This window comes from Manis pentadactyla, chromosome 1 (genome assembly GCF_030020395.1).
Source record: "Manis pentadactyla isolate mManPen7 chromosome 1, mManPen7.hap1, whole genome shotgun sequence".
NCBI classification, from domain to species: Eukaryota; Metazoa; Chordata; class Mammalia; order Pholidota; family Manidae; genus Manis; species Manis pentadactyla.
In genome coordinates this window covers 69,814,683-69,839,587 of record NC_080019.1, presented here as the reverse complement: position 1 = coordinate 69,839,587, position 24,905 = coordinate 69,814,683, and the positions used below count along the sequence as shown (strand labels likewise).

The 24,905-nt window shown below is 45.5% G+C and overlaps 1 protein-coding gene across 3 annotated transcripts in view; it reads right to left on the bottom strand.

Annotated features, from left to right (window-relative positions):
* Positions 1 to 24,905, bottom strand: part of PXYLP1 (2-phosphoxylose phosphatase 1) — a 70,817-nt gene that overhangs the window by 22,063 nt on the left and 23,849 nt on the right. The window contains exons 2-3 of one of the 3 annotated variants that reach the window (XM_036877309.2): positions 23,855 to 24,147; positions 17,149 to 17,279 (exon numbers count right to left, since the gene is read on the bottom strand). In XM_036877309.2, coding sequence (XP_036733204.2) covers positions 17,149 to 17,227 — 79 coding nt within the window. In that variant the 5' untranslated portion in view covers positions 17,228 to 17,279; positions 23,855 to 24,147. Of the gene's footprint in view, positions 1 to 14,930; positions 15,553 to 17,148; positions 17,280 to 23,854; positions 24,148 to 24,905 lie in introns of those variants that run through there. The other 2 variants (XM_036877310.2, XM_036877314.2) reach the window with 2 other exon arrangements.

Sequence of the window (24,905 nt, the reverse complement as noted above, 5' to 3'; positions counted from 1 at the left end):
TGCCCACACCTTTCACAGAAGTACAATGAGCCAGTCTCCCTTTCCCATTGACCACCCCAGTTTTAGCAGCTTTTCTGACTCCTTCAATTACATTCAGCTCATCCAAGCTGCACCTTCTCATTTGCTAAAACACCCCTGGTCCTGTCACTGGACTTTGATTTCCTCCTCCCAAGAATCTGAAAGGCTGTCGGATTCTCTCCCCTTCGCTGTTCTGCTGAAGAAGGATGGTTTGCTCTAACAGGCAAGTCCCACAATTCCCTTAGTGATCCTCAATCCACTCAGTTGTCTTAAATGCCCATTCTGCCTCTACCCTGCACTGAGTATAAAAGTGCATGTGTGTAATTCTCAACTATAAACCAGAACCGCAACACCAGAGCTCTGTTCTGTTACTTGTCTCTGGTCATTTGATTTTCAAGGCAGGAGTGGAAACCATGTTTACAGGGGCAATCTGAAAAATCAATTCCACATTTGTATATATTGAGAGACTGGTTTTATGTAGGCAGGCTTGATCACATTGTTGAATCCATCCTTTTTGATCCATCCACTTTGGGCCACAATATAATACCAACCTTCCTTGTTTTCCTCATTCTTAATCATTCTTCATTCCTCATTCTGGTTGCCGCATGGTGCACCACTGTTAGGTAGGAACCTAGTACGCGCTCTCGGTGACAGTGATAAGCCTGGTCCCACCTGCACAGCAGTGAGCACAGCTGGGGTGGCTCACGGCGGCAGTGGGGGCTCAGCACCTCCCATCAGGCTGGACCTCTTGCCCTAGCCTGTCCCCAAGCTCTTATCTCCTCCCTGCCCGACCCTTCCTCTTACATCTGCCACTGAGATCCAAGCCCAGCTGTGGTCTCCCAGGAGGGCCTGGAAACCTCACACTCCTCTAGGGCCACTGATAAAAGGCCTTAGCCTAACACGGTCCTTTGGATTAGAAGATGGAAGCACCAAAGACTCCAAATCATGACAGAAACTAGAAATCAGAGACATGCAGGAGAGGCCACAGGAGGAACTGTGAGAAGAACCTCAGCCATCCTCAGCCCCTTTAGGGCCTGGTCCTCTCTGCCTCACCACTGACAATCTGGGTATTTCTCAGCACCCCTGAGAAAGTGCTGCATACACAAGCTTTTGAAGTTGATTCTGTGGGGGTCACAGGTCCCCTGAAACCACATGAGACAATGCAGCTGTCCGTGGACTCAGGTTAAGAACCCAATGTGCCTGGAAACAGGTTTCCAATTTCAACACCCTGAAGAAGAGATTTTTTTTTTTTCAAAATGAAGAGGGATCTTTACAACTCATATAAACACATACTCCTCCTAAAATAGCCATTGCACACTTAGGTGTAAAAAGAAATGAAAAAAAAAAACCCATAATATCACCACCCAGAAAAAACCAGAGTCAACATTTTAGTGTGTATATGTGGCTGGACATCCCGACAGAGGTCACACCTGTGTTTCTGTCCCTGCTCTGGTGGGAAGGGTGAGACTCATTATGGCCCAGGGACTTTGTGCCTCCTCCCCTGAAAGGAACAAATACGTTTTCTGTGTCTCAAAGGTCTGCCTTTTGAGGCCACCAACCCAAGCACCTGGGAAGGTGGGCTGGTCATCTGCCGTACTTGGAAAGGGTCAAAAGTCAGCCAGGTGCAAGAGGGCTTTGGGAGGCCACCTCAGTGAAAGAGACAGTGCTGCTGAGGGAGGGGCTGTGCCCTCATGCCATCTCCATGTCAGCAGTCAGATGCTCTGGTGACACCTGGGGCCAGGGAGGGAGGGAAGAAGGGGAAAGAGAGAGAGAGAGAGAGAGAGAGAGAGAGAGAGAGAGAGAGAGAGAGAGAGAGAGAGAGAGAGAGGAGAGTGAGAAATAATGTCCCCACCCTGAAAGAAAACAAAGAATGATCCACAGACATAAACGTGCCCATTTTTAGCTCATGCAAGAACCTGCTGTGCACTCTGTCTCCTCACTCCAGTGTCACTACAACGTGAGCTTAAGAGGTTGTGATGGAGGCTGATTGGTCACACTTAATTTTGTCACTTACCCACAGAATTTAACTCTATGTGGTATCTGGACATGAAGCATTCAGAGAAAAAGCAAAGTTAAAACTCTCAGACATCAAACAAAACACATTTCCAAGAAAAGGACTGAAATTAACTTCAAAAATATAAAATGTAAAATTTTAGTGATAATGATGAGACAGGTTCTTAGGTTAAAATGCAAGCCCCCATCTTTAATTCATTATTTTTTTAACTCCAAATGACCAAAAGAAAAACCTGGGTTATTGTGGCTTTTAAAATAAAGTAAACAATACTTAACACCCTTGGCATTCTAAGGGTTGCAACCCCAAACCTTTGCCACAAAAACATTAAGATTCTCATGAATCCCCACATTCACACACACCACTGGGGCCCCTACTTTTCTCCATAAAATACACACAGGATGAAGAGCAGAGAATGGCGAAGCCCCCTAGCTGGACAGCAGGACGGCCTGCTCCGCAGCTCAGGAGCTCCCCTCCAGCTAGTACTATCTGAATGGTGCCTCAGCAAAGTCCCCCATTCCTCATCTACCCAAACCTTGGAGTCAGATCTGCAAATGCTTCAGCCCGCTGCAAAGAGCTGGAGAGGCCGAGGGAGCCAGGTCTGAAAAAGCACAGTCCGGGTCACAACGCGCAGACACCTCTCAGGGGAGCCTCACTCTCCTTCTCAGAAGCCATTTCTTTTTTTTTTTTTTTAATAATTATTTTTTATTGAAGGGTAGTTGACGCACAGTATTACATTACATTAGTTTCAAGTGTACAACACAGTGGTAAAACATTTATATACATAATTCTAGGTTCCAGCTATCACCCTACCAAGCTGTTACAATATCTTGACTATATTCCTTATGCTATACATTACATCCCGGTTACTTATTTATTTAACCATTGGAAGTCTGTCCTTTTTTTTTTTTTTTTGTGAGGGCAGCATCTCTCATATTTATTGATCAAATGGTTGTTAATGACAATAAAATTCTGTATAGGGGAGTCAATGCTCAATGCACAATCATTAATCCAACCCAAGCCTAATTTTCGTCAGTCTCCAATCTTCTGAGGCATAACAAACAAGTTTTTACATGTAGAACAAATTCTTACATAATGAATAAGTTACATAGAGAACAGTACAAGGGCAGCCATCACAGAAACTTTCGGTTTTGCTCATGCATTATGAACTATAAACAGTCAGTTCAAATATGAATACTCATTTGGTTTTTATACTTGATTTATATGCGGATACCACATTTATCTCTTTATTATTATTATTTTTAATAAAATGCTGAAGTGGTAGGTAGATACAAGATAAAGGTAGAAAACATAGTTTAGTGTTGTAAGAGAGCAAATGTAGATGATCAGGTGTGTGCCTGTAGACTATGTGTTAATCCAAGCTAGACCAGGGCAATAAAACATCCACGTATGCAGAAGATTTCTCTCAGAACAGGGGGGGTGAGGTTCTAAGCCTCACCTCTGTTGATCCCCAATTTCTCACCTGATGGCCCCCCTGCGACTGTGCCTGTCTTAGGTTGTTCCTCCCTTGAGGAATCTTACCCGTCTCTGGCTAACCAGTCATCTTCCGGGGCCATACAGGGAAATGTGAAGTTGGTAAGTGAGAGGGAAGCCTTATTGTTTGAAAAGGTTAGCTTTTTACTTCTTTGCATATTTATGCCCTGTGGCTTCTATGCCCAGCATTTGTCTTGAGGTATCTTTACCACTTGGAAGAATTATATTATTCGGTAAATTTGATATGAGGCACGAATTCTATTTAAGGGTTGTAATTAGGAAGGAAGAAGAAAAGCTAAAGAAGTAGCAGGTGGAAGAAAACATGGGAAGATTGATTATTTCTTTGACATATCTTCTTGTAGAGTAACTTCAGCACGTATAGGTTTTAAGCTACTACTTAAATTGCGCACACACATTAACATAATAGGAGTATAGTTACATAACCAAAGCATATCTGTAATTACCAGCCATCTCCAGTGAAACCAAGAAAACCAGTTAGGCACCTTAGGCATTTGTGAAAACTTATCTATGATATGGTGGATATTGTCCAACTGAACTTGAACAGTCTGAGAGAAATCAGACAAATTAAAACAACCCATTCCTGGGGAATGTTCACATGCCATATGTTCTTTTAACAGTAAATAGTCTGTAGTTGTAAGACTTTGGAGTGCTACAATTTGCACTTCTCCAAATTCTTGGTTGAGTTCCAACAGTATAGATCCAGTCAAATTTGTTGTTTTACTGTATGCACAGGTCAGCTTAGATATCTCCTTCCTCATTCCCATGGGAAGTCCAGGAACTGGTGGGATGAGTGCATCTACAGCTGTAGCAGTGCGTGGATCTTTGTTGGGGTTTTTTGATGATCATCTTCTGGCATGAGTCTTCCCGAGAGTGCTGATGTTGGAAGTTCTTTTTCATATCGTATCTTAGTTCATTTTCGGGGTAGCCCAATTAGGCTTTGATCCTCTGTATAGACACAAACAGACCCTTTGCCTACACTTTTATATGCCCTTTATACCCTTGTGTAGAACTCGTTGGAGGTTACCACACAGGAACTGCCATTTTTGTTTTTTTTTTTTTTGCTTTGTTTTTGGTATCACTAATCTACACTTACATGACGAATATTATGTTTACTAGGCTCTCCCCTATACCAGGTCTCCCCTATAAACCCCTTTACAGTCACTGTCCATCAGCATAGCAAAATGTTGTAGAATCACTACTTGCCTTCTCTGTGTTGTACAGCCCTCCCTTTTCTCCTACCCCCCCAATGCATGTTAATCTTAATACCCCCTTACTTCTCCCCCCCTTATCCCTCCCTACCCACCCATCCTCCCCAGTCCCTTTCCCTTTGGTACCTGTTAGTCCATTCTTGAGTTCTGTGATTCTGCTGCTGTTTTGTTCCTTCAGTTTTTCCTTTGTTCTTATATTCCACAGATAAGTGAAATCATTTGGTATTTCTCTTTCTCCGCTTGGCTTGTTTCACTGAGCATAATACCCTCCAGCTCCATCCATGTTGCTGCAAATGATTGGATTTGCCCTTTTCTTATGGCTGAGTAGTATTCCATTGTGTATATGTACCACATCTTCTTTATCCATTCATCTATCGATGGACATTTAGGTTGCTTCCAATTCTTGGCTATTGTAAATAGTGCTGCAATAAACATAGGGGTGCATCTGTCTTTCTCAAACTTGATTGCTGCGTTCTTAGGGTAAATTCCTAGGAGTGGAATTCCTGGGTCAAATGGTAAGTCTGTTTTGAGCATTTTGATGTACCTCCATACTGCTTTCAATAATGGTTGAACTAACTTACATTCCCACCAGCAGTGTAGGAGGGTTCCCCTTTCTCCACAGCCTCGCCAACATTTGTTGTTGTTTGTCTTTTGGATGGCAGCCATCCTTACTGGTGTGAGGTGATACCTCATTGTAGTTTTAATTTGCATTTCTCTGATAATTAGCGATGTGGAGCATCTTTTCATGTGTCTGTTGGCCATCTGTATTTCTTTTTTGGAGAACTGTTCAGTTCCTCTGCCCATTTTTTAATTGGGTTATTTGTTTTTTGTTTGTTGAGGCGTGTGAGCTCTTTATATATTCTGGACATCAAGCCTTTATCGGATGTGTCATTTTCAAATATATTCTCCCATACTGTAGGGATCCTTCTTGTTCTATTGATGGTGTCTTTTGCTGTACAGAAGCTTTTCAGCTTACTATAGTCCCACTCGTTCATTTTTGCTGTTGTTTTCCTTGCCCGGGGAGATATGTTCAAGAAGAGGTCACTCATGTTTATGTCTAAGAGGTTTTTGCCTATGTTTTCTTCCAAGAGTTTAATGGTTTCATGGCTTACATTCAGGTCTTTGATCCATTTTGAGTTTACTTTTGTATATGGGGTTAGACAATGGTCCAGTTTCATTCTCCTACATGTAGCTGTCCAGTTTTGCCAGCACCACCTGTTGAAGAGACTGTCATTTCGCCATTGTATGTCCATGGCTCCTTTATCAAATATTAATTGACCATATATGTCTGGGTTAATGTCTGGATTGTCTAGTCTGTTCCATTGGTCTGTGGCTCTGCTCTTGTGCCAGTACCAAATTGTCTTCATTACTATGGCTTTATAGTAGAGCTTGAAGTTGGGGAGTGAGATCCCCCCTACTTTATTCTTCTTTCTCAGGATTGCTTTGGCTATTCGGGGTCTTTGGTGTTTCCATATGCATTTTTGAATTATTTGTTCCAGTTCATTGAAGAATGTTGCTGGTAGTTTCATAGGGATTGCATCAAATCTGTATATTGCTTTGGGCAGGATGGCCATTTTGACGATATTAATTCTTCCTAGCCACGAGCATGGGATGAGTTTCCATCTGTTAGTGTCCCCTTTAATTTCTCTTAAGAGTGACTTGTAGTTTTCAGAGTATAAGTCTTTCATTTCTTTGGTTAGGTTTATTCCTAGGTATTTTATTTTTTTGGATGCAATTGTGAATGGAGTTGTTTTCCTGATTTCTCTTTCTGTTGGTTCATTGTTAGTATATAGGAAAGCCTCAGATTTCTGTGTGTTGATTTTGTATCCTGCAACTTTGCTGTATTCCGATATCAGTTCTAGTAGTTTTGGGGTGAAGTCTTTAGGGTTTTTTATGTACAGTATCATGTCATCTGCAAATAGTGACAGTTTAACTTCTTCTTTACCAATCTGGATTCCTTGTATTTCTTTATTTTGTCTGATTGCCGTCCTAGGACCTCCAGTACTATGTTAAATAACAGTGGAGAGAGTGGGCATCCCTGTCTAGTTCCCGATCTCAGAGGAAATGCTTTCAGCTTCTCGCTGTTCAATATAATGTTGGCTGTGGGTTTATCATAGATGGCCTTTATTATGTTGAGGTACTTGCCCTCTATTCCCATTTTGCTGAGAGTTTTTATCATGAATGGATGTTGAACTTTGTCAAATGCTTTTTCAGCATCTATGGAGATGATCATGTGGTTTTTGTCTTTCTTTTTGTTGATGTGGTGGATGATGTTGATGGACTTTCGAATGTTGTACCATCCTTGAATCCCTGGGATGAATCCCACTTGGTCATGGTGTATGATCCTTTTGATGTATTTTTGAATTCGGTTTGCTAATATTTTGTTGAGTATTTTTGCATCTACGTTCATCAGGGATATTGGTCTGTAGTTTTCTTTTTTGGTGGGGTCTTTGCCTGGTTTTGGTATTAGGGTGATGTTAGCTTCATAGAATGAGTTTGGGAGTATCCTCTCCTCCTCTATTTTTTGGAAAACTTTAAGGAGAATGGGTATTATGTCTTCCCTGTATGTCTGATAAAATTCTGAGGTAAATCCATCTGGCCTGGGGGTTTTGTTCTTTGGTAGTTTTTTGATAACCGCTTCAATTTCGTTGCTGGTAATTGGTTTGTTTAGATTTTCTGTTTCTTCCTGGGTCAATCTTGGAAGGTTATATTTTTCTAGGAAGTTGTCCATTTCTCCTAGGTTTCCCAGCTTGTTAGCATATAGGTTTTCATAGTATTCTCCAATAATTCTTTGCATTTCCGTGGGGTCCGTCGTGATTTTTCCTTTCTCGTTTCTGATACTGTTGATTTGTGTTGACTCTCTTTTCTTCTTAATAAGTCTGGCTAGAGGCTTATCTATTTTGTTTATTTTCTCGAAGAACCAGCTCTTGGTTTCATTGATTTTTGCTATTCTTTTATTCTTCTCAATTTTATTTATTTCTTCTCTGATCTTTATTATGTCCCTCCTTCTGCTGACCTTAGGCCTCATCTGTTCTTCTTTTTCCAATTTCGATAATTGTGACATTAGACCATTCATTTGGGATTGCTCTTCCTTTTTTAAATATGCTTGGATTGCTATATACTTTCCTCTTAAGACTGCTTTTGCTGTGTCCCACAGAAGTTGGGGCTTAGTGTTGTTGTTGTCATTTGTTTCCATATATTGCTGGATCTCCATTTTGATTTGGTCATTGATCCATTGATTATTTAGGAGCGTGTTGTTAAGCCCCCATGTGTTTGTGAGCCTCTTTGCTTTCTTTGTACAGTTTATTTCTAGTTTTATGCCTTTGTGGTCTGAAAAGTTGGTTGGTAGGATTTCAATCTTTTGGAATTTTCTGAGGCTCTTTTTGTGGCCTAGTATGTGGTCTATTCTGGAGAATGTTCCATGTGCATTTGAGAAGAATGTATATCCCGCTGCTTTTGGATGTAGAGTTCTATAGATGTCTATTAGGTCCATCTGCTCTACTGTGTTGTTCAGTGCTTCCGTGTCCTTACTTATTTTCTGCCCAGTGGATCTATCCTTTGGGGTGAGTGGTGTGTTGAAGTCTCCTAGAATGAACGTATTGCAGTCTATATCCCCCTTTAGTTCTGTTAGTATTTGTTTCACATATGCTGGTGCTCTTGTGTTGGGTGCATATATATTTAGAATGGTTATATCCTCTTGTTTGACTGAGCCCTTTATCATTATGTAGTGTCCTTCTTTATCTCTTGTTACTTTCTTTGTTTTGAAGTCTATTTTGTCTGATATTAGTACTGGAACCCCTGCTTTCTTCTCACTGTTGTTTGCTTGAAATATGTTTTTCCATCCCTTGACTTTTAGTCTGTACATGTCTTTGGGTTTGAGGTGAGTTTCTTGTAAGCAGCATATAGATGGGTCTTGCTTTTTTATCCATTCTGTTACTCTGTGTCTTTTGATTGGTGCATTCAACCCATTAACATTTAGGGTGACTATTGAAAGATATGTACTTATTGCCATTGCAGGCTTTAAATTCGTGGTTACCAAAGGTTCAAGGTTAGCCTCTTTAGTATCTTACTGCCTAACTTAGCTCGCTTATTGAGCTGTTATATACACTGTCTGGAGATTCTTTTCTTCTCTCCCTTCTTGTTCCTCCTCCTCGATTCTTCATATGTTGGGTGTTTTGTGCTGTGCTCTTTCTAGGAGTGCTCCCATCTAGAGCAGTCCCTGTAAGATGTTCTGTAGAGGTGGTTTGTGGAAAGCAAATTCCCTCAGCTTTTGTTTGTCTGGGAATTGTTTAATCCCACCGTCATATTTGAATGATAGTCGTGCTGGATACAGTATCCTTGGTTCAAGGCCCTTCTGTTTCATTGTATTAAATATATCATGCCATTCTCTTCTGGCCTGTAGGGTTTCTGTTGAGAAATCTGACGTTAGCCTGATGGGTTTCCCTTTATAGGTGACCTTTTTCTCTCTAGCTGCCTTTAACAGTCTTTCCTTGTCCTTGATCTTTGCCATTTTAATTATTATGTGTCTTGGTGTTGCCCTTCTTGGATCCTTTCTGTTGGGGGTTCTGTGTATTTCCGTGGTCTGTTCGATTACTTCCTCCCCCAGTGTGGGGAAGTTTTCAGCAATTATTTCTTCTAAGATACTTTCCATCTCTTTTCCTCTCTCTTCTTCTTCTGGGACCCCTATAATACGGATATTGTTCCTTTTAGATTGGTCACACAGTTCTCTTAATATTGTTTCATTCCTGGAGATCCTTTTGACTCTCTCTATGTCAGCTTCTATGCGTTCCTGTTCTCTGATTTCAATTCCATCAATGGCCTCTTGCATTCTATCCATTCTGCTTATAAACCCTTCCAGAGTTTGTTTCATTTCTGCGATCTCCTTTCTGGCATCTGTGATCTCCTTCCGGACTTCATCCCATTTCTCTTGTGTATTTCTCTGCATCTCTGTCAGCATGTTTATGATTCTTATTTTGAATTCTTTTTCAGGAAGACTGGTTAGGTCTGTCTCCTTCTCTGGTGTTGTCTCTGTGATCTTTGTCTGTCTGTAGCTTTGCCTTTTCATGGTGATAGGAATAGTCTGCAGAACTGGGACGAGTGACGGCTGGAAGGACTTCCTTTCTTGTTGGTTTGTGGCCCTCCTCTCCTGGGAGAACAGCGACCTCTAGCGGCTTGTGCTGCGCAGCTGCGCGCAGACAGGGTTTCTGCTTCCTGCCCGGCTGCTATGGAGTTAATCTCTGCTGTTGCTGTGGGCGTGGCCTGGCTCGGGCAGCTACTCCAAAATGGTGGAGTCGCGTTGGAGCAGGAGCTGCTGGGAGGCTATTTATCTCCGTAAGGGGCCTCCCTGCTCCCTGCAGCCCAGGGGTTAGGGTGCCCAGAGATCCCGGATTCCCTACCTCTGGATTAAGTGACCCGCCCTGCCCCTTTAAGACTTCCAAAAAGCACCCGCCAAAACAAAACAACGACCACCAAAAAAAAAAAAAAAAGAAAAAAAAATTTTTAAATTAAAAAAAAAAAAAAAGTTTTTAATTAAAAAAAAAAAGGTGGTCGTTCGTTTTTCTTTATTCTCCGGTGCCAGCCTCAGGCCTCTGCTCACCGGTCTTTCTGCCCTGTTTCCCTAGTATTGGGGTCCCTATCCCTTTAAGACTTCCAAAAAGCGCTCGCCAAAACAAAACAGCAAAAAAGCAAAAAAAAAATGGTCGCGCGCTTTTCTTATGTCCTCTGGCGCCCAGCCTCCAGTGCCCGCTCACTGTTCTTGCTGCCCTGTTTTCCTAGTATCGAGCACCCTGCACTCTGGCCCGGATGGCTGGGGCTGGGTGTTCGGCAGTCCTGGGCTCCGTCTCCCTCCCGCTCTGCCTGCTCTTCTCCGGCCGGGAGTTGGGGGGAGGGGCGCTCGGCTCCCGCCGGGCCGGGGCTTGTATCTTACCCCCTTCGCGAGGCGCTGGGTTCTCGCAGGTGTGGATGTGGTCTGGATATCGTCCTGTGTCCTCTGGTCTTTATTCTAGGAAGGGTTGTCTTTGTTATATTTTCTTAGATATATGTGGTTTTGGGAGGAGATTTCTGCTGCTCTACTCACGCCGCCATCTTCCGCCCCTCTCCAGAAGCCATTTCTTTTAATTTGTACACTGCCCTACCAAGCTTGGTTATTCTATTTCCTAGCAGACAAGAGATCCAAAGCAGCCTGTAAAAAGGAGGGGATGTGGGGGCTGGAGGCTACAGGGAAATGATGCTCTGCAGAGAAGAAAGGCACCAAGCAAACTTCTCAACACACACACTGCATACACAGCTGAGTAAGCCAAGGCTCCTCGGTGGCCTGCCTGAGGACTTGGAGCCGGCCACCCGCCTCCGTGGTCTTTATGGCCCCATCTCTCTCTCTGCTGCTGTTCGGTCTCCTTCATGGGCTCCCTTCCTCTGGTTGCCCAGAATTCTTCTTTGCCCTGTCCTCTCTGCCCTTTACCTGCACTACAGGGCACAAACTCCCAGGCGGACAGGGCTCAACAGGGAGAGCTCACAATTCCCATAAAGCAGGCGGCTCCCACCCACCTGCTCCAGCCACTGTCCCCACAAGGGACTGTGGGCTTTGGCTTGCTAGACATCCTGGTTTTTCAAGGAAGGGCTGGAAGTTTACGTGAAATGGCCTAGTTTTAAAACATTGATAAATAAATTAAAAAATATGAAAATACCGGTTGGGCCAAAGAAAATTGTTGGTCTGGAGTGGCTTCCACATGTTCCCAGGAGATCTGGTCTCCCCAAGCCAGGGCTTGACAAACGGTAAACACAAAGTCCTCCAACAGGGGCCCCGGACAGGCTCTCTCGGAGGCTCAGAGCTGAAATCCACCACACCCACCCGGCCCTCGGGCACCTCCAATGACCTCTCTGTACTCACGGGCCCCTCCTTCTTCCTGCTCCGCCCCCAGCCTGTCCAGTTGCTTGGGCCGAGTCCTGCTTCTCCTCTGGCTCCGAGCGCGCTCCCTGGGCCTCCTTGTCAGTCGCAGGGAGCCATCCTCCCCACGTGGTTCCCTCCCAGTCTATGTGCTGGGCATTTCCTGAGTCAGCCTTCAGCATGTTTATCCCGGGTGGACACGAGACCTTTATGTGAATGAATACCTGAGCGGATGAATGAAGGAAGCATCTCCTGAGCGGCCTGAGGCAGCCCCTGCGTGGAGGAGGAGCAGCGGAGTCTCCTGTTAAGGTGGCGTCTTCCTCCTTCCTCTCATCGCCCCACCCCACCCCACCACCCCATTAGCTACAAGGAGGCTTCTGGCTTTGCCTCTTCCGCTTGGGGCCAATGCCTTTAGCCTTTCATGGATGAGCAACAGCTTCGCCCTCCAATCAGCCTCTGAACACTAATGCCCAGAATTTGTGTTCATTAGACTCACCCAGGAAGCTTGTTAAAAATGCAGATTTCTGGGCCTGACTCCACCAAGGTTCTGATTCTGTAGGGGGGGGCCCACAAAAATGTGCTTTTGTTTGTTTTCAGAACATGCATTCTCAACAAGCTCTCAGAGCCAGTCTGATGAAGGTTCTCAGGAGACCATACTCTGGGAAACACTATAGTGGACTCTAGTCTCTCCAAGACGTAAATTTGGTGCTGTCTCCCCTGCCTCAGTGACCCTCTGCACACCATTCAGGATATGATGTGGTGATGGAGGTGGCCCTGGCCTTTGTCCAACCTCATAGCTACACGCAGGTGACTAACCTGGTCCTGCTCTCTCTCTCTCTCTCTCTGCCCTTGCACACCTACCTTCATCTGCTAGGAATACCTGTCCCTGCTTCCTCCTTGGCCAGTTCCTACTCATCCCTTAAGGATGAAGCTCAGATACTGGCTCTGCTGCGGAGCCTTTTTCCTGACCTCCCAGGCTGGATTAGCTTCTCAGCCTCTATCATTCCATATCACCCTGCATAAATGATCTCCAACTCCCTTTATTTAACAAACAAGCATACAGTGATTACTATGTGTCAGGTACTATTCTGGGTGTTTTATAAATTTAGCCCACTTAATCAATTACCAACCCGACGAAATAGGAACTGTCATTATCCCCATTTTACAGATGAGGAGACCAAGGTGTAGAGAGGGTTAAGTAACGACGTGCTGGAGGTCACAGAGCCGGGAAAGGGGCAAGCCAGGGATCGATCAGGTAGTCTGGCCCCAGAGTCCACTCTGTCCCCCCTCAGCCTCATGCCGCGGCCTCTTCCCCGTGCTACCGCACTGCACAGCATTCCGAGTGTCTGCTGCTGGCTCTCCTCCACTACACAGAGAGCTCCTGTGGACCTCGGTGGAGTGGGCTCCCAGCCCAGGGCCTAAGCCATGGTGGAAACTCAAGGAATGTTTGCTAAAGGACAGGGCTGTAAACACTCATGACACTGGATCAACAAGGAAAGACTGAATTCATAAAACCTCCAAGTTTGAAGGGACTTTAAATGGGATCAGGTCCAACAACCTGCCTGATATTCTACTCCTCATAGAGCGACACCCCAGAGTTTACGCCACCCATTGCCCTCTGCACATCTTTCAGGAAGCTGTCTTATAGGAAGCTCCACTTTATGCTTAACTGAAGTGGGTCTCCAAGGTCACCTGGATCACACAGAACAGGGACGACACCTCCTGCAGAAAGGGCTCTTTGGACATGAAGACAACCCTAGCTTTCACTTCTGCAGGGAAACCCTCTCCTCTTCTGCCTGGGGATCCGAATTTCTAGTCTCTGACAGTTCCCTCAGAAGCAGCTCTGGGCAACTGGAGCCCTACCCAAGACGGTGACCCCGTATATAGGTGTGTGTGCCTAGTGCAGACTAACCTGTGTCAAGGCCAATGTACTCTGATCAAAAACAAATAAATGCACGATACACTTTCAAAGCATCCCCCTTCCCTTTCCACATGCCCACATACATGCAGCTGAAGTAACATAAGGCTTGGACCTTCTGCGACACCAAGAGCCCTGGTTTCTGAGGATGGTGCCTTGAGATTGGGCTTTGTACTGTTGCTAAAGGTTAACACTAACTATACCTCCATGAGCCAAGGGTTTCCCACAAGGTTTCTGTTCTCACACCAACACTGCAAAACAACAATAATAAACTCCACTTGACAAAGAAGAAACAGGCTGTAGGAGGTTGAACGTGCCCAGAAGCACTTGGCTACTAAGTGGCAGAGCTGCATTCAAATGCAAGGCTATGATTCCCGCGCCTGCGCGCTCCTGTCACACTGCCATTTTGGGAATGCCGGTTTCAACATGGTGAAATGAGCATAAAATAAGCATTAAGCAAAGAGTGGGTTGAAGAAGGAAAATGGGTGATTGCAAACAAGCAGAAAAAGCAGAAACATGACAAATCATTCACAAGTGTGCACATCCTGACGGTCTTCACCCTGTTGCATTAAAGGAGCCCCTCAGTGTGAGAAGTTATTTTTCCATGTGTACACATTTTAACTAGAATGACTGGACATGTATGCCTTGTTCTCTTCTACAGTTCGAATATCAGGAATCTCAGAAGTTCCCTATTTTCAAATTCAAAAACATCAAGGACTTGAAAATACAAAATGAATGATTTTCATCAAAGGCTATCGGCATATAGCAAGTAAGTAGTACAATTTAAAGTAAACATATTTTGAGAAACTACGAACTGTTTCTTAATCTTTTTTGTATCCTTTCCCTACCGCGTCTATTCCACCAGTGTAAAAAAAATGCCCAACACACATTAGCAATTAATAAATGTATGTGGGTTCATGGACACAGCTTTCTGTACCAAGAGGAAGAAATGTTTATTTAAACAACCTGGTTTTCTGACTGTAACCCAGGTCATAACTTTCTCGCATTCAAAACCTCAGACAAAGAAAGCTACCAACAACACAAAATAAAATACATAATCATTGCAGAAAGCAAATAAACCTACAGTGTTCACATAAAGTATAAGAAAACCAAGTTATATTTGATTGCTTCAAGTATATCACCTGAAGTAATTACATATGCTAACTTATATTTTAAAATTAGCAAAGAAATGGTAGAAAAAATTCATATATTTTAAGGTAAAGATTAAAACATGTTACTTAAGTGTATACCTTTTATCTTATGAATTGGTGCAGCTTCTTATACTCCAGTAACTAGCAACCAATAAAGCAATTAAATAAATAAAGCAATTCCACTCCACTTCCACAGAAATAGGTAGATTCTAAAGTTATCATTTACCTAGAAGTAGAAGAGCAGTAAGAACGTCCATATCTTAGTATCTTTCCGAAGTCCAAAGTATCCAAGAATAAGGAACTCAGACCGAGGCGGACTCATTTACCCTGCAAAATTTTCCTTTAAAAAGTATGACTGAAAATTGGCTCTCCTAAAATAGAAGGTACTTTCAGAAGAGTTACATAAGCAACACACACAGGCCAATTCAGTAATGTGGAAACCACCTCATGCAAGAGAAACACAGCAGACACAAGTAACCCACATCCACATCTCAGAACCAGTCACTTCTCAGAATAAAAATCAAGGCTGATTATAACCTCCTACCTCTCCAACCAAAGGATGGAAACTTACTAATGAGAACTTATAAACAATTAAACTATTGACACTCCTAACTTACTTTTTTGGAAAGGATTCATATTTTGTGGCTCATTAACCATCTGGAGTACCTTTAAACTTCCTATGTCCACCTTCTCTTAACCTCTTCTCCTATTCTAGAAGGATAAAATGAGTATTTCTAATTCTCTACAGTATCAGAAATAGCCTGTCGTGTGCACCAGGTGTGTGCATGGAATATGTCATGAATATTCATTCGGGGGTGAATCAGGGAAACTTGCTCAAAGCTTCCTCCCTCCAAACCACTTACACCAAATGCCAAGTCGATCCCACGCTCCTCAGCTCACTCAGAACATCCCACTCGCTGAGCCACCTTCTCTTCTTTCCATCATTCAAACTGCAAGAGAAACGCCACCTCTTCACAGAACCATCCTAACTGGTGATGGGTGCCAACCACATGTCTCCCACCCATCAGGGTGAGGTAGTAAGATGGAGGGAAGGCAGGCAACAGCAAAGACACAATTCCTGGCATCATACAGACATTTCTTCGGCTTCAAGTATACAGCACCAGAAGGAAAGGGAAGTAAGGTCAGTCTGCTTTTCAAAGCAGGAGTACATTCATTCACAGCAAATCATTAGTTCATTAGTACCATTTAAAATAAACATATTTTGAGAAATATGAACTATATTGCAATCTCTTTCATACCCTTTTCCTACCACATCTACCCTGACAGAGTAGGAAAATGCCCAAACATTTAACAAACATTTATGAAACACCTACTGTGCGAATGGTAGTGCAGTTCCTAGAGTACTGAGGGAAACAGGATGTGGTCCCTGCTCTCACAGTCACGTAGGAGGAAAAGACACAAGAACTGAAGGTTATGATACATGGTACATGTAGGAGAACAGCTTCAGGGCATCCTGGATGTACATCAAAGCAGCACGAGACCCAGCTAGGGGGTCATGGAAGGTTCCTGAAGGAGAAATGGGCTGAGTGAACCACATGGAGGAGAGGATGGGAAGGAAGTAAAGAGGACAGTGGTCCATGCAGTAGAGCTGGCAGGACCTGGGCACAGAGAACAGGCTGGACATGTAGGGAATGTCAAGCAACTTGGCAATGCTACTGAATAGAGTCCAAGGTGAGAGGGTGAGAGGGGGCCACAGGGGCAAAGGGACCATGGGCCACACTGAAGGGTCACAGCCAAGAGGGTGTCAGGGTGGATCTGGGCCTCAGGGTGGCCATTCGTGTGGGAGCGGCAGGGTGCAAGGACCTGGAGTCCAGCCTGAGTACAGGCTCTGGGTGAAGGGGAAAGTGCTGGGCTGTGGGGTCTGAGGACTCGCTCTACCGGCCACGCTCTGACCCCTCCCACCTGTGCACAGTCCCCGCTGCTCAGGGGTCTGAGTTTGGTACCGGTGACCTAATCACCTTGTCCTCCCCGACAACTCCAGCCTCACAGCTCACAGAACATAAAATGGACACCAAACCCTCAAAACCAACCAGCAGGCCAAACACCTCTGCTCTGTGTGGCTCAGCACAACCAGAAGACAAGCTGGGCCACTCAGTCTCTCTGCCTTGTGAATCTAAGAATCTGGGAAAAACTAGGCTGTTCTGGGATCTGTGCAGAAGCCAAAAACATATCCCAAGGCCTAGTAAACATTCTTGTTTCTCATGGCCAAACAAGGCACCCCAGAACAACGACTGAGAGGTTTAGGGTTCCTACTCAACACCATTCATCATGAGCACCAATGATAAAAAGGCTCTGTTGTTTCAAACCTCATTTTTCATTTGAAAAACAAAGAAAAAAGACTTGTTTCTTCCCCACTAGGGCCCCGTATTTCAGAACGAAGCTCCCTGCCCTCCCACAACCCGACAACACGCGGCAATACTCACAGAACTGCAGGCTGAGGCTCACGAAGGCCAGCAGCACAGCCAGGGCCAGCAGCAGCAAGAAGCGGTTGCGGAAAAGCATTATTATTCGTGCTATTTTCTCTTCATGGTCTCATCTCAAATTGGGAACAGTCCTGTGAATGAAATGGAGGCAATAAGCATGAGTTCCTTGGTGAAAAACCAAATTTGTCAACTGAAAATAATCCGATTAGCCTAGTCCTCTGGCAGGGAAGCGTGAATCCTCGTGGGAGGACAATAGCGCGCTGTTGGTTATGTCTCTGCTCCCACATGAGCCAAGAATGCACCCTTCAAATTAATAAGAGGAAACCAGTTCATGAATGCTTTGTTTATCTGACATCAACAGGGAATGAGAATCTTTACAGCATGACATTTCCAAAGGAAAAAGTAAAGGAAGTTTATTGAGCACTTACAGGGTGCCAGACAATGAAGTCTTTTCAGGGGCCAGCCTGTGCTCACCCCATCCTGACCCCTAGCTTGTTAAACCTTCAACCTTTGCTGATGAACATTTTATTGAAATGACTCTGGTCTTAATTTTAATCATTAGCCTGGATGTCAATCACTGCCGCACGTCCCATGGTAATGCCATTAGGGACAGCTGGGGTCTGCCAGAGGATCTGCTCCTCCACTAGGTGGTCCCAGGTGCTACCTAGAGACCTCCCCCTATCCTGGACGTTGAGCCTATTTCAGCTGCATCCATGGGTTTTCCTGCAGCTCCACTCCACCCGATCTCATTTCCTCTAATCACATTCGAACTGTACAAAGGATTTTAAAAAAATGCTGAATGAGGCTTAAAATGACCCTTCTGTGGAAAAGGTGAATGGTTGCTTCAGGCTTTACCCCATCCATCAGCCTCAGATATCAAGTTTACTTCCTGGTTCTCACTGGGGATTGAAATAGAACTTGAAAACCACCCTCTCTTTGGAAAAGGTTCTTCAACTACAGTAAGATTATAACAGCAATTTCAAACATGATTTAAGCAGCAGAATAGTCTTCCTACAAACACAATCTTTTTCAGGATCCCAAAAGACATGATCAGATAAAAGCTCATCGGCATAAATCAGATGACGGTTGCACAACTTTGTGAATATATAAGCTACCGAATCGTACGCTTGGCGTGAATGTTATGGTATGTGAATTATATCTCAATACAGCTGATTTTTTAAAAAGTGTATTTGCAGGGAATGAAGCAGAAGCTTGCTTCCCAGGCCTCAACCCTGACAAGGGCTCTGCAGGGGACTTTGAGAACCACTCCCTCAAGGGATTTGTCAGACATTCTACCAAATGAGAACATTGGTAGAAGATTGATGAAAATACACTTGCACCTCACAATTGAGCTTACACATTGGCAACCAGTGCTGTGCTAACAGATCCCAATTTTTACACCTTCAAATAGGCTCTGCTTCTTTCCCTTTAATAACTGCCCCTAGCCAAGGGCCTGTGCCTAGTACCCCAAGATGATCTGCAACTTCTCCTTGCGCTGGAGAGGACTTACGAGCCTTCCTGGCTAAAACAGTATACTACCCTGGCTGATCCCACCCAGGACTGAATGTGTTTGGGACCCCAAATAAATGTTTACTGTTTCCAAAATTCAAACTCTTCACAGCCTCCACCAGAGAGTGTCTGGAAGGCAGCTATGCCGCCGACGCTGTCCCCTGAGGGTGTCTGAGAGGCCACGCACAAACGTGAAGGCAGTGTGACAGAATCTGCGCTTGGTGAGGGCCAATGGCCAGGACTTCTGCACTGAACCACCAGGGGCTGAGGTCACAGTAAGAGACGGAACGTGGGCCCATCTGACTGTGGCGCTGCAGGTGTTCCCTCTGGTGGCAACAAAAAGGGTGAACCCTTGATGCTGGTGAACACCAATCTCAGATATAAAGTGCTAAGCCTGCTGGCTCTGGGCCCCTAATCAAGCCTGGTGAGCTCCTTGCCTGGTGCTTCTAGGAGTCAGCATAATCCAACTCTCTTGTACCCTTGATCTTGGGGGTGTCCTTGGTAATGCTCACCTGGGGGTTCAACAGCAAACCTCCCTGTAGGAAAACAACCTAAGTCAAATCCAAGTCACAGTCTCTGCCCTCCACCCTAGACAAGCTCCACTGCCTGGCTGAGCTCCCCATGGTACAAGCGTGGAAGGTGAGAACATTCACCTGCAAACACTGGCCACACTGTATTTTCAAAACAAACCCAACTTGGGCAGAATATCAGCGCTCCCTTGGCCACCCTAGCATGTAGGGTGGGAGTCCCTTGGCAGCCTCCTGCCAGGCAGCCTCCACCCTTTGCTCTGCTTTTCCAGGGACCAGGAACTTCTAACTGCTGGAAACCATCCATTCCCAAGGCTTCCACTCACTGAGCACAGTGTGAGTTAGCCGCCATGTGGAGCCTTGACATCGCTTTGTTTACACTCTGTAGGGCAGGCATGAGTGTTTCTAATATGCAGGCAGAAAACCAAACTCAAGGCTACAAGGTTATTAGGTGGTGATGAGAAGACACAAACAAGATCTCTGTGCCTTAATGCATTAGAGTGTCTCCCCTACAGGTCCACACACGGATTCTAGTCATTCCTGATTGAACTTAAGGTGATCCTTTTAATTTGGGAAGGTGAGTGGGGTGTGGGTGGAGATTAGATCACAGAATGCAGAGGAGGTTCAGAGCAAACATCTCCTTTGGGGTGTCCCTGTATCCCCATCAATATGCTGGGGCTTTTCTTCATGACCTCCTCACCCATCTGTTTCTCTACCATGTCCTTTTCAGGCTAATGCCACCTTTGGAAGGTGTCCTTTTCCTTGACAGGAGGTGGCCTTCGGGGCCTTGCAGAGTTTGACAGTCAGGGCTTCTGCTGCCTGTGCCACCCGGAGATGTGGGCCACATGATGCAGAGTAGGAAGGACAGTGCTACGGAGTCAGGCAGACCTGGGGCAGCAAGCTGAGCCCAGTGACACAGGCCAAGTCACTTAACCTCCCTGACACTCAGTTTCCTCATCTGTAAATTGGGACTAGTTACCTTAGCATACTGTGGGGACTAAAATAAAGGCTAAGGACAACCCCCAGCATATGGTAGACATTCAAAAGAAAATGGTTGTTACTAGCTTTGTTACCTTCTCATTTTTTATCAGTTCACTTTGCTGCTTCTTCCTTCCGGTGAAATAGGTATAGTTTCTTAACCTGTTCACTGGTTCCTCTAGGTACGTGAGTAATGCATGTTCACTTTCTTGTCCACATCCCTCCCTCTGTAACTCTAACTCAAATGCTGTATTCAGCTTCTCCCAGCAGGCCTGGGAAACAACCTTGCTGGCCCTGGGAAATCACCCAGCCCTGGTTTCTCAGCACAGTAGTGTCTGTGTCTGGCTTCAGCACCTCAGACACCAGACCTGCCTCTTGGTTGCTCTGGGTTGTTGGGGTATGGGAGGTGACAGCCTCTCTCCCAGGGCTGGGCCAGGTCTCGCCCTTCAACTACTTCCTGCCACCAGCCTCTGGGGAATTTTCCACCATGCGTACTGGTGGGGGAGGCCACCAGAACTAGTAAGCGTGCTGCCTAGAGTTGCACTTGATGCTGCCTTTTCACATGAGGACTAACCGCAGGATGGTTCAGTGGCCTTCAGGTGGGCACTAGGTGGAAACAATTGCTCCTGGGAGTTAAATCTCAGGTGCACAGAGTGGTAGATGCATTGCAGTGATGGCCCACAACCTGCTCAGGCCTTCCTGTATCCATCACCCTGTGTCTCCTTCCACACTGACTCTAAGGTTGGCAAATGGGATGACAGCAAATGAGCTACAAGCAGAGGCGTAAAAAGTACTTATGCATCGGGGCTTGTCCTCCTTTGCTGCTTCTGGACCACTGAGACCACCATGTGAAGATGCCCAGCCTGGCTGCTGAAGGCTGGGAGAGCACAGGACCCACAGCAAGCAGGCCCAGCTGAGGCTCTCATCAAACAACCAGCTTGCCAATCACCACACATGTGAGCGAGGCCACCCCAGACCATCTTACCCAGTCATGCCCCAGCAGGTGGACATCAGGAGTCAGCCCACAAGCAAAGCACTACACGGCCAACCTACAGATCACGAGCAAATAGTGTGGTTGCTGTTTTAAGCCCCTAAGTTTTGGGAGCTTGACTCAAAGCAAAAGCTCAGTGATGTAATAAAGAGGGAACACCCTGCCTCTTTACTAGGAATTTCTAAGCCAGGGTCTAGAGCCCCATGTCCTCATCTCCAGGCACCACATGCAAAGCTCCATCCTGCCTACACTCTTCAGTATGCTGAGAGCTTTTGAGGGAAGGGCCTATATTTAGTTCTAGATTTAAAATACTGGGGACACGATGGGCTCACCAGATGGCTGGGAGTGTGCACTCACTGCTTTTCGTTTTCAGGCTACTGGCATGTCTGCCTATCTGTGGCTTTTCACTCAATGACAAAGGCCTCAGTCTGGGAACAACTACCCTTTCCACTTAGTACTCTGGATTTCTTCACCCTCCCCCTATGGCTCTATTTTGGCAGTCACCAAAATGCCAAATGCCAAGTAAATGGTCAGAGTCTCAGTACTTCCACGTGGGCTAGGGGCCAGCTTAGTGTGATCCCAGCCCTGGGGTGTGCACACAGACTGGGGAGGTTAGATGGGGGGGTGACACTGAGCCCCAGGATAAACACATGCCTTCTTCTGGGGCTTATTTCCCTAAAAAATTTGGAATGTCAAGTTTTCTTCTTATTTTTTAGTGGTTAAAAAGTGATGATAGAATTCAAAATTCACATGGATTTGAAAATATGTGTGTTTCCAGCTGAAGTGAGGACCCCAATGCATGCACGTGTATACACACACACGTCCAACACGGGGACCAGGGTGCATGGTTCTGCTTGAGGTGTTGCTTTGCTGGGGCCACTTCCCAGTCACAGAGACAGTGGAGCGTGCCGTGGTGGAAGGCTGGGGTCCCAGGGAACAGCCGGCCTGTGTCAGGGCTGCGCTCTGCTGCTCCTTTCTGTGTGGGCTCCTGACAAGAAACGACTCCACCTCCCTGAGTATGGAGGTTGATCTTTAAATAAAGCTGGGGGAAGAGTAAGGAAGACCAGGAGGGCAGTGGGGAACAAACGTCATGATACGCAGAGCAGCGGCAGCATCAGTATGTGCTGTCTGACCCCTGGCTCTGGGGGCCTCATAGGGACCCAGGCACCACTATCTAAACACAGAGTCGCCCTTTCCCCTGAGCTGCAGCTTCTGCTCCATGCTGGGCTTCCTTTTCCAAATGCTAGCCGCTGGCCAGCTGCCTACTCACCAGCCTCAGCCCCATCTGGCAGGGCAGGCAGCCACGTTCGCAGCCCGTTCCTCTCTCCTCCCCCATGGCGAGCCTTCCTTGGGGCTGACTCACTTGTGGTGTGCCCACCTCACTGCAGGTTCTCCAGCCTGGAATATCCACGTCAGCTTCTGCTGGGCCCCATTGAGCAGATGAGGATTACCAGCCAATGGGCTCTCTCCATCTCTGTGGCCCATTCTCCAGAGACCCCCTTCTCTTTTTCCTCCCCTGGGGAGGAGGCTTATGCAGCTACTCAAGCCCTGCAATCTGTGGGGTCCCTTCTGGCCATCCTCCCTCAAACTCCATCCCCAGGGGCTCTGCGTGCACACCCTTGGGGTCTACTGCAGCTCTTTCACACACTCCGTCATGCCTGCCCGGGTCAGGCCAAGTGACAGCCAGGTCCCTGGACCCACAGTGGAACCACAGCCTGCTCACTCACAGCCCAGACAATCAAGTCCACGGGGAGTGGCGGTGCCTCATTAGGAGGGTGGGACGCTGGGGGAGTACCACCTGCTTCAGTACAGACCCACATCTCCCGATCCTCAAACAGCCCTCCAGCCCATCAGCTTCTATGTTAAAGACGGTCTATGCTCAATATGGCATCGTGACCAAATCCAATCCCTATAAATACTTCAGTGGAAACAACTGCTTTATGTTCCAAGCTGAACATACAACAGCTACCAGCCTTAGTCCTCTGAGCTAAACCCACACAGTAAAAACATCTTAAATCCAGAAATAGAAAAGTGACTCTGAATTCCTGAGGGAACAGCAAAAAATAAAATGGAAAACCTGCCAATTTTAATTCAGCTTTACAACAGATTTGAACAGAGCAGGAAAATACTTTAAAATATAGTTTTGAAAAAGTACTAGTTAACAGGCACTTCCCATTAGATTCTGGTAAATAGCATTTCTGAATCAAGAGGAAAAAGGAACATGTCAAAGGCATTTTTATAAGCTACCATTTTACCAGTAGAGACTTCCAAATCTCAAGCGCTGGCCTGATTTTTATCTTGGAAGAGCTGGAAATGCCACCTTTAGTGACTCTGGTCTCAAGGTCCAGAAGAGTATAGAATTTAGTGTTTTAAACATTAACATGACTGCTTGAAAGGACAATGTGCATTCAATTATCTTTCATTTGTGGAGTTAAAATACCATTACCAGGAATAGAAAAATGTTATTAAAGAAAATGCCTTAAGATATATTTTATACTTTAGATTTTTTTGGTCCTAACATTTTGGCCTAAGTAAATTCAGTATTATAATTAAAAAATATCTCTAATCTATGATTGTAAACTAAATATGAGTCAAGCAAAGGTAAAAGCTACATCTTAAGAGCTTTTACCTCCCTGTCCAAGGTCACCTCAAAGTAGAGTTTAATTGCAAAATCAAAACTGCTTGGCTAGAGTAAACCAACCTTAAAGTCTGATGAATGACAGGTGAACAGATTCCAGAACCTCCTGGAAACCCCACGCAGTGGGACAGCAGCGAGGAGACTGGGCTCCCAAGTTATTCACATTCCAGTTGTTCAAATTCCAGCTAATTTTCAGGCTTCCCTCTAAAGGCTGAAAACAGTTCGTTCATCCAGTCTGTCAGTCAACTCAAAACAACATCTTTCTCAAAAGCTGTTATGTGTCAGGCACCATCCAGAGGACACAGACTGAGGACACAGGATACAGGACACAGTTTCTGCCATCTTGAAGATCACAGCTGAAATGCACAATAGTATTTACAGGAGAAATGTTACCAGATTTAGGAACTGCTTTAAAATATTCTGGTGGGGAGGGGCACATGTTAAGGAGGAGTTAATGAAACAAGATTGGCAAAATATTGACAATTGTTGAAGTTGGGTGATGTGTCCTCAAAGGTGCATCATATGATGCCCTCTGTTCTTGTGTATGTTTGAAATTAAATGTTGAAAAAAAAAGGAAGCTCACAGTCTGGTCACCAGATAAATGAACAGATAGTTTGTTAGGCCATAAGAAACCAGTGGCATCAGGGAGAAGTGGGATGGGGGAGGGGCGGAGACCCACCTAGGCCCTGGGAAGGTGGGTAGGTTTCCTGGAGGAGGCCCAGCCAGAGCTCAGTGGTGAGCAGATTAGAGCTGGTGCATTTGTAATGACATTTTAGGAAATCAGAAAAGAACTGAATAAAGAGTATGAAGTGAGCTGGCACTGACTGTTAAGGGGTCGTGGGAAGGCTGGGGTTGTCTGTGAGGAAGAAGAGCCAGAGAGGGGCTGTGGGTGAGTCCAGGTACCTCCCAACAGCTGTGTGTGTGCAAGTCTGCTGTGCAGGGACAGTCAGCAGCCCTGCATGGGGAGGGGTGGCCTGTGGCCTGGCACCACTGGCAGATGGGCTGCAAGGGTCTCACTCCCCCCATGCAGGCTAGCCTTCCTGTTGACCCCAGGAGTCTCACCACTAAGGGGACCAGGCAACCCATGCACTGATACCCACACTTTCCCTGGAGC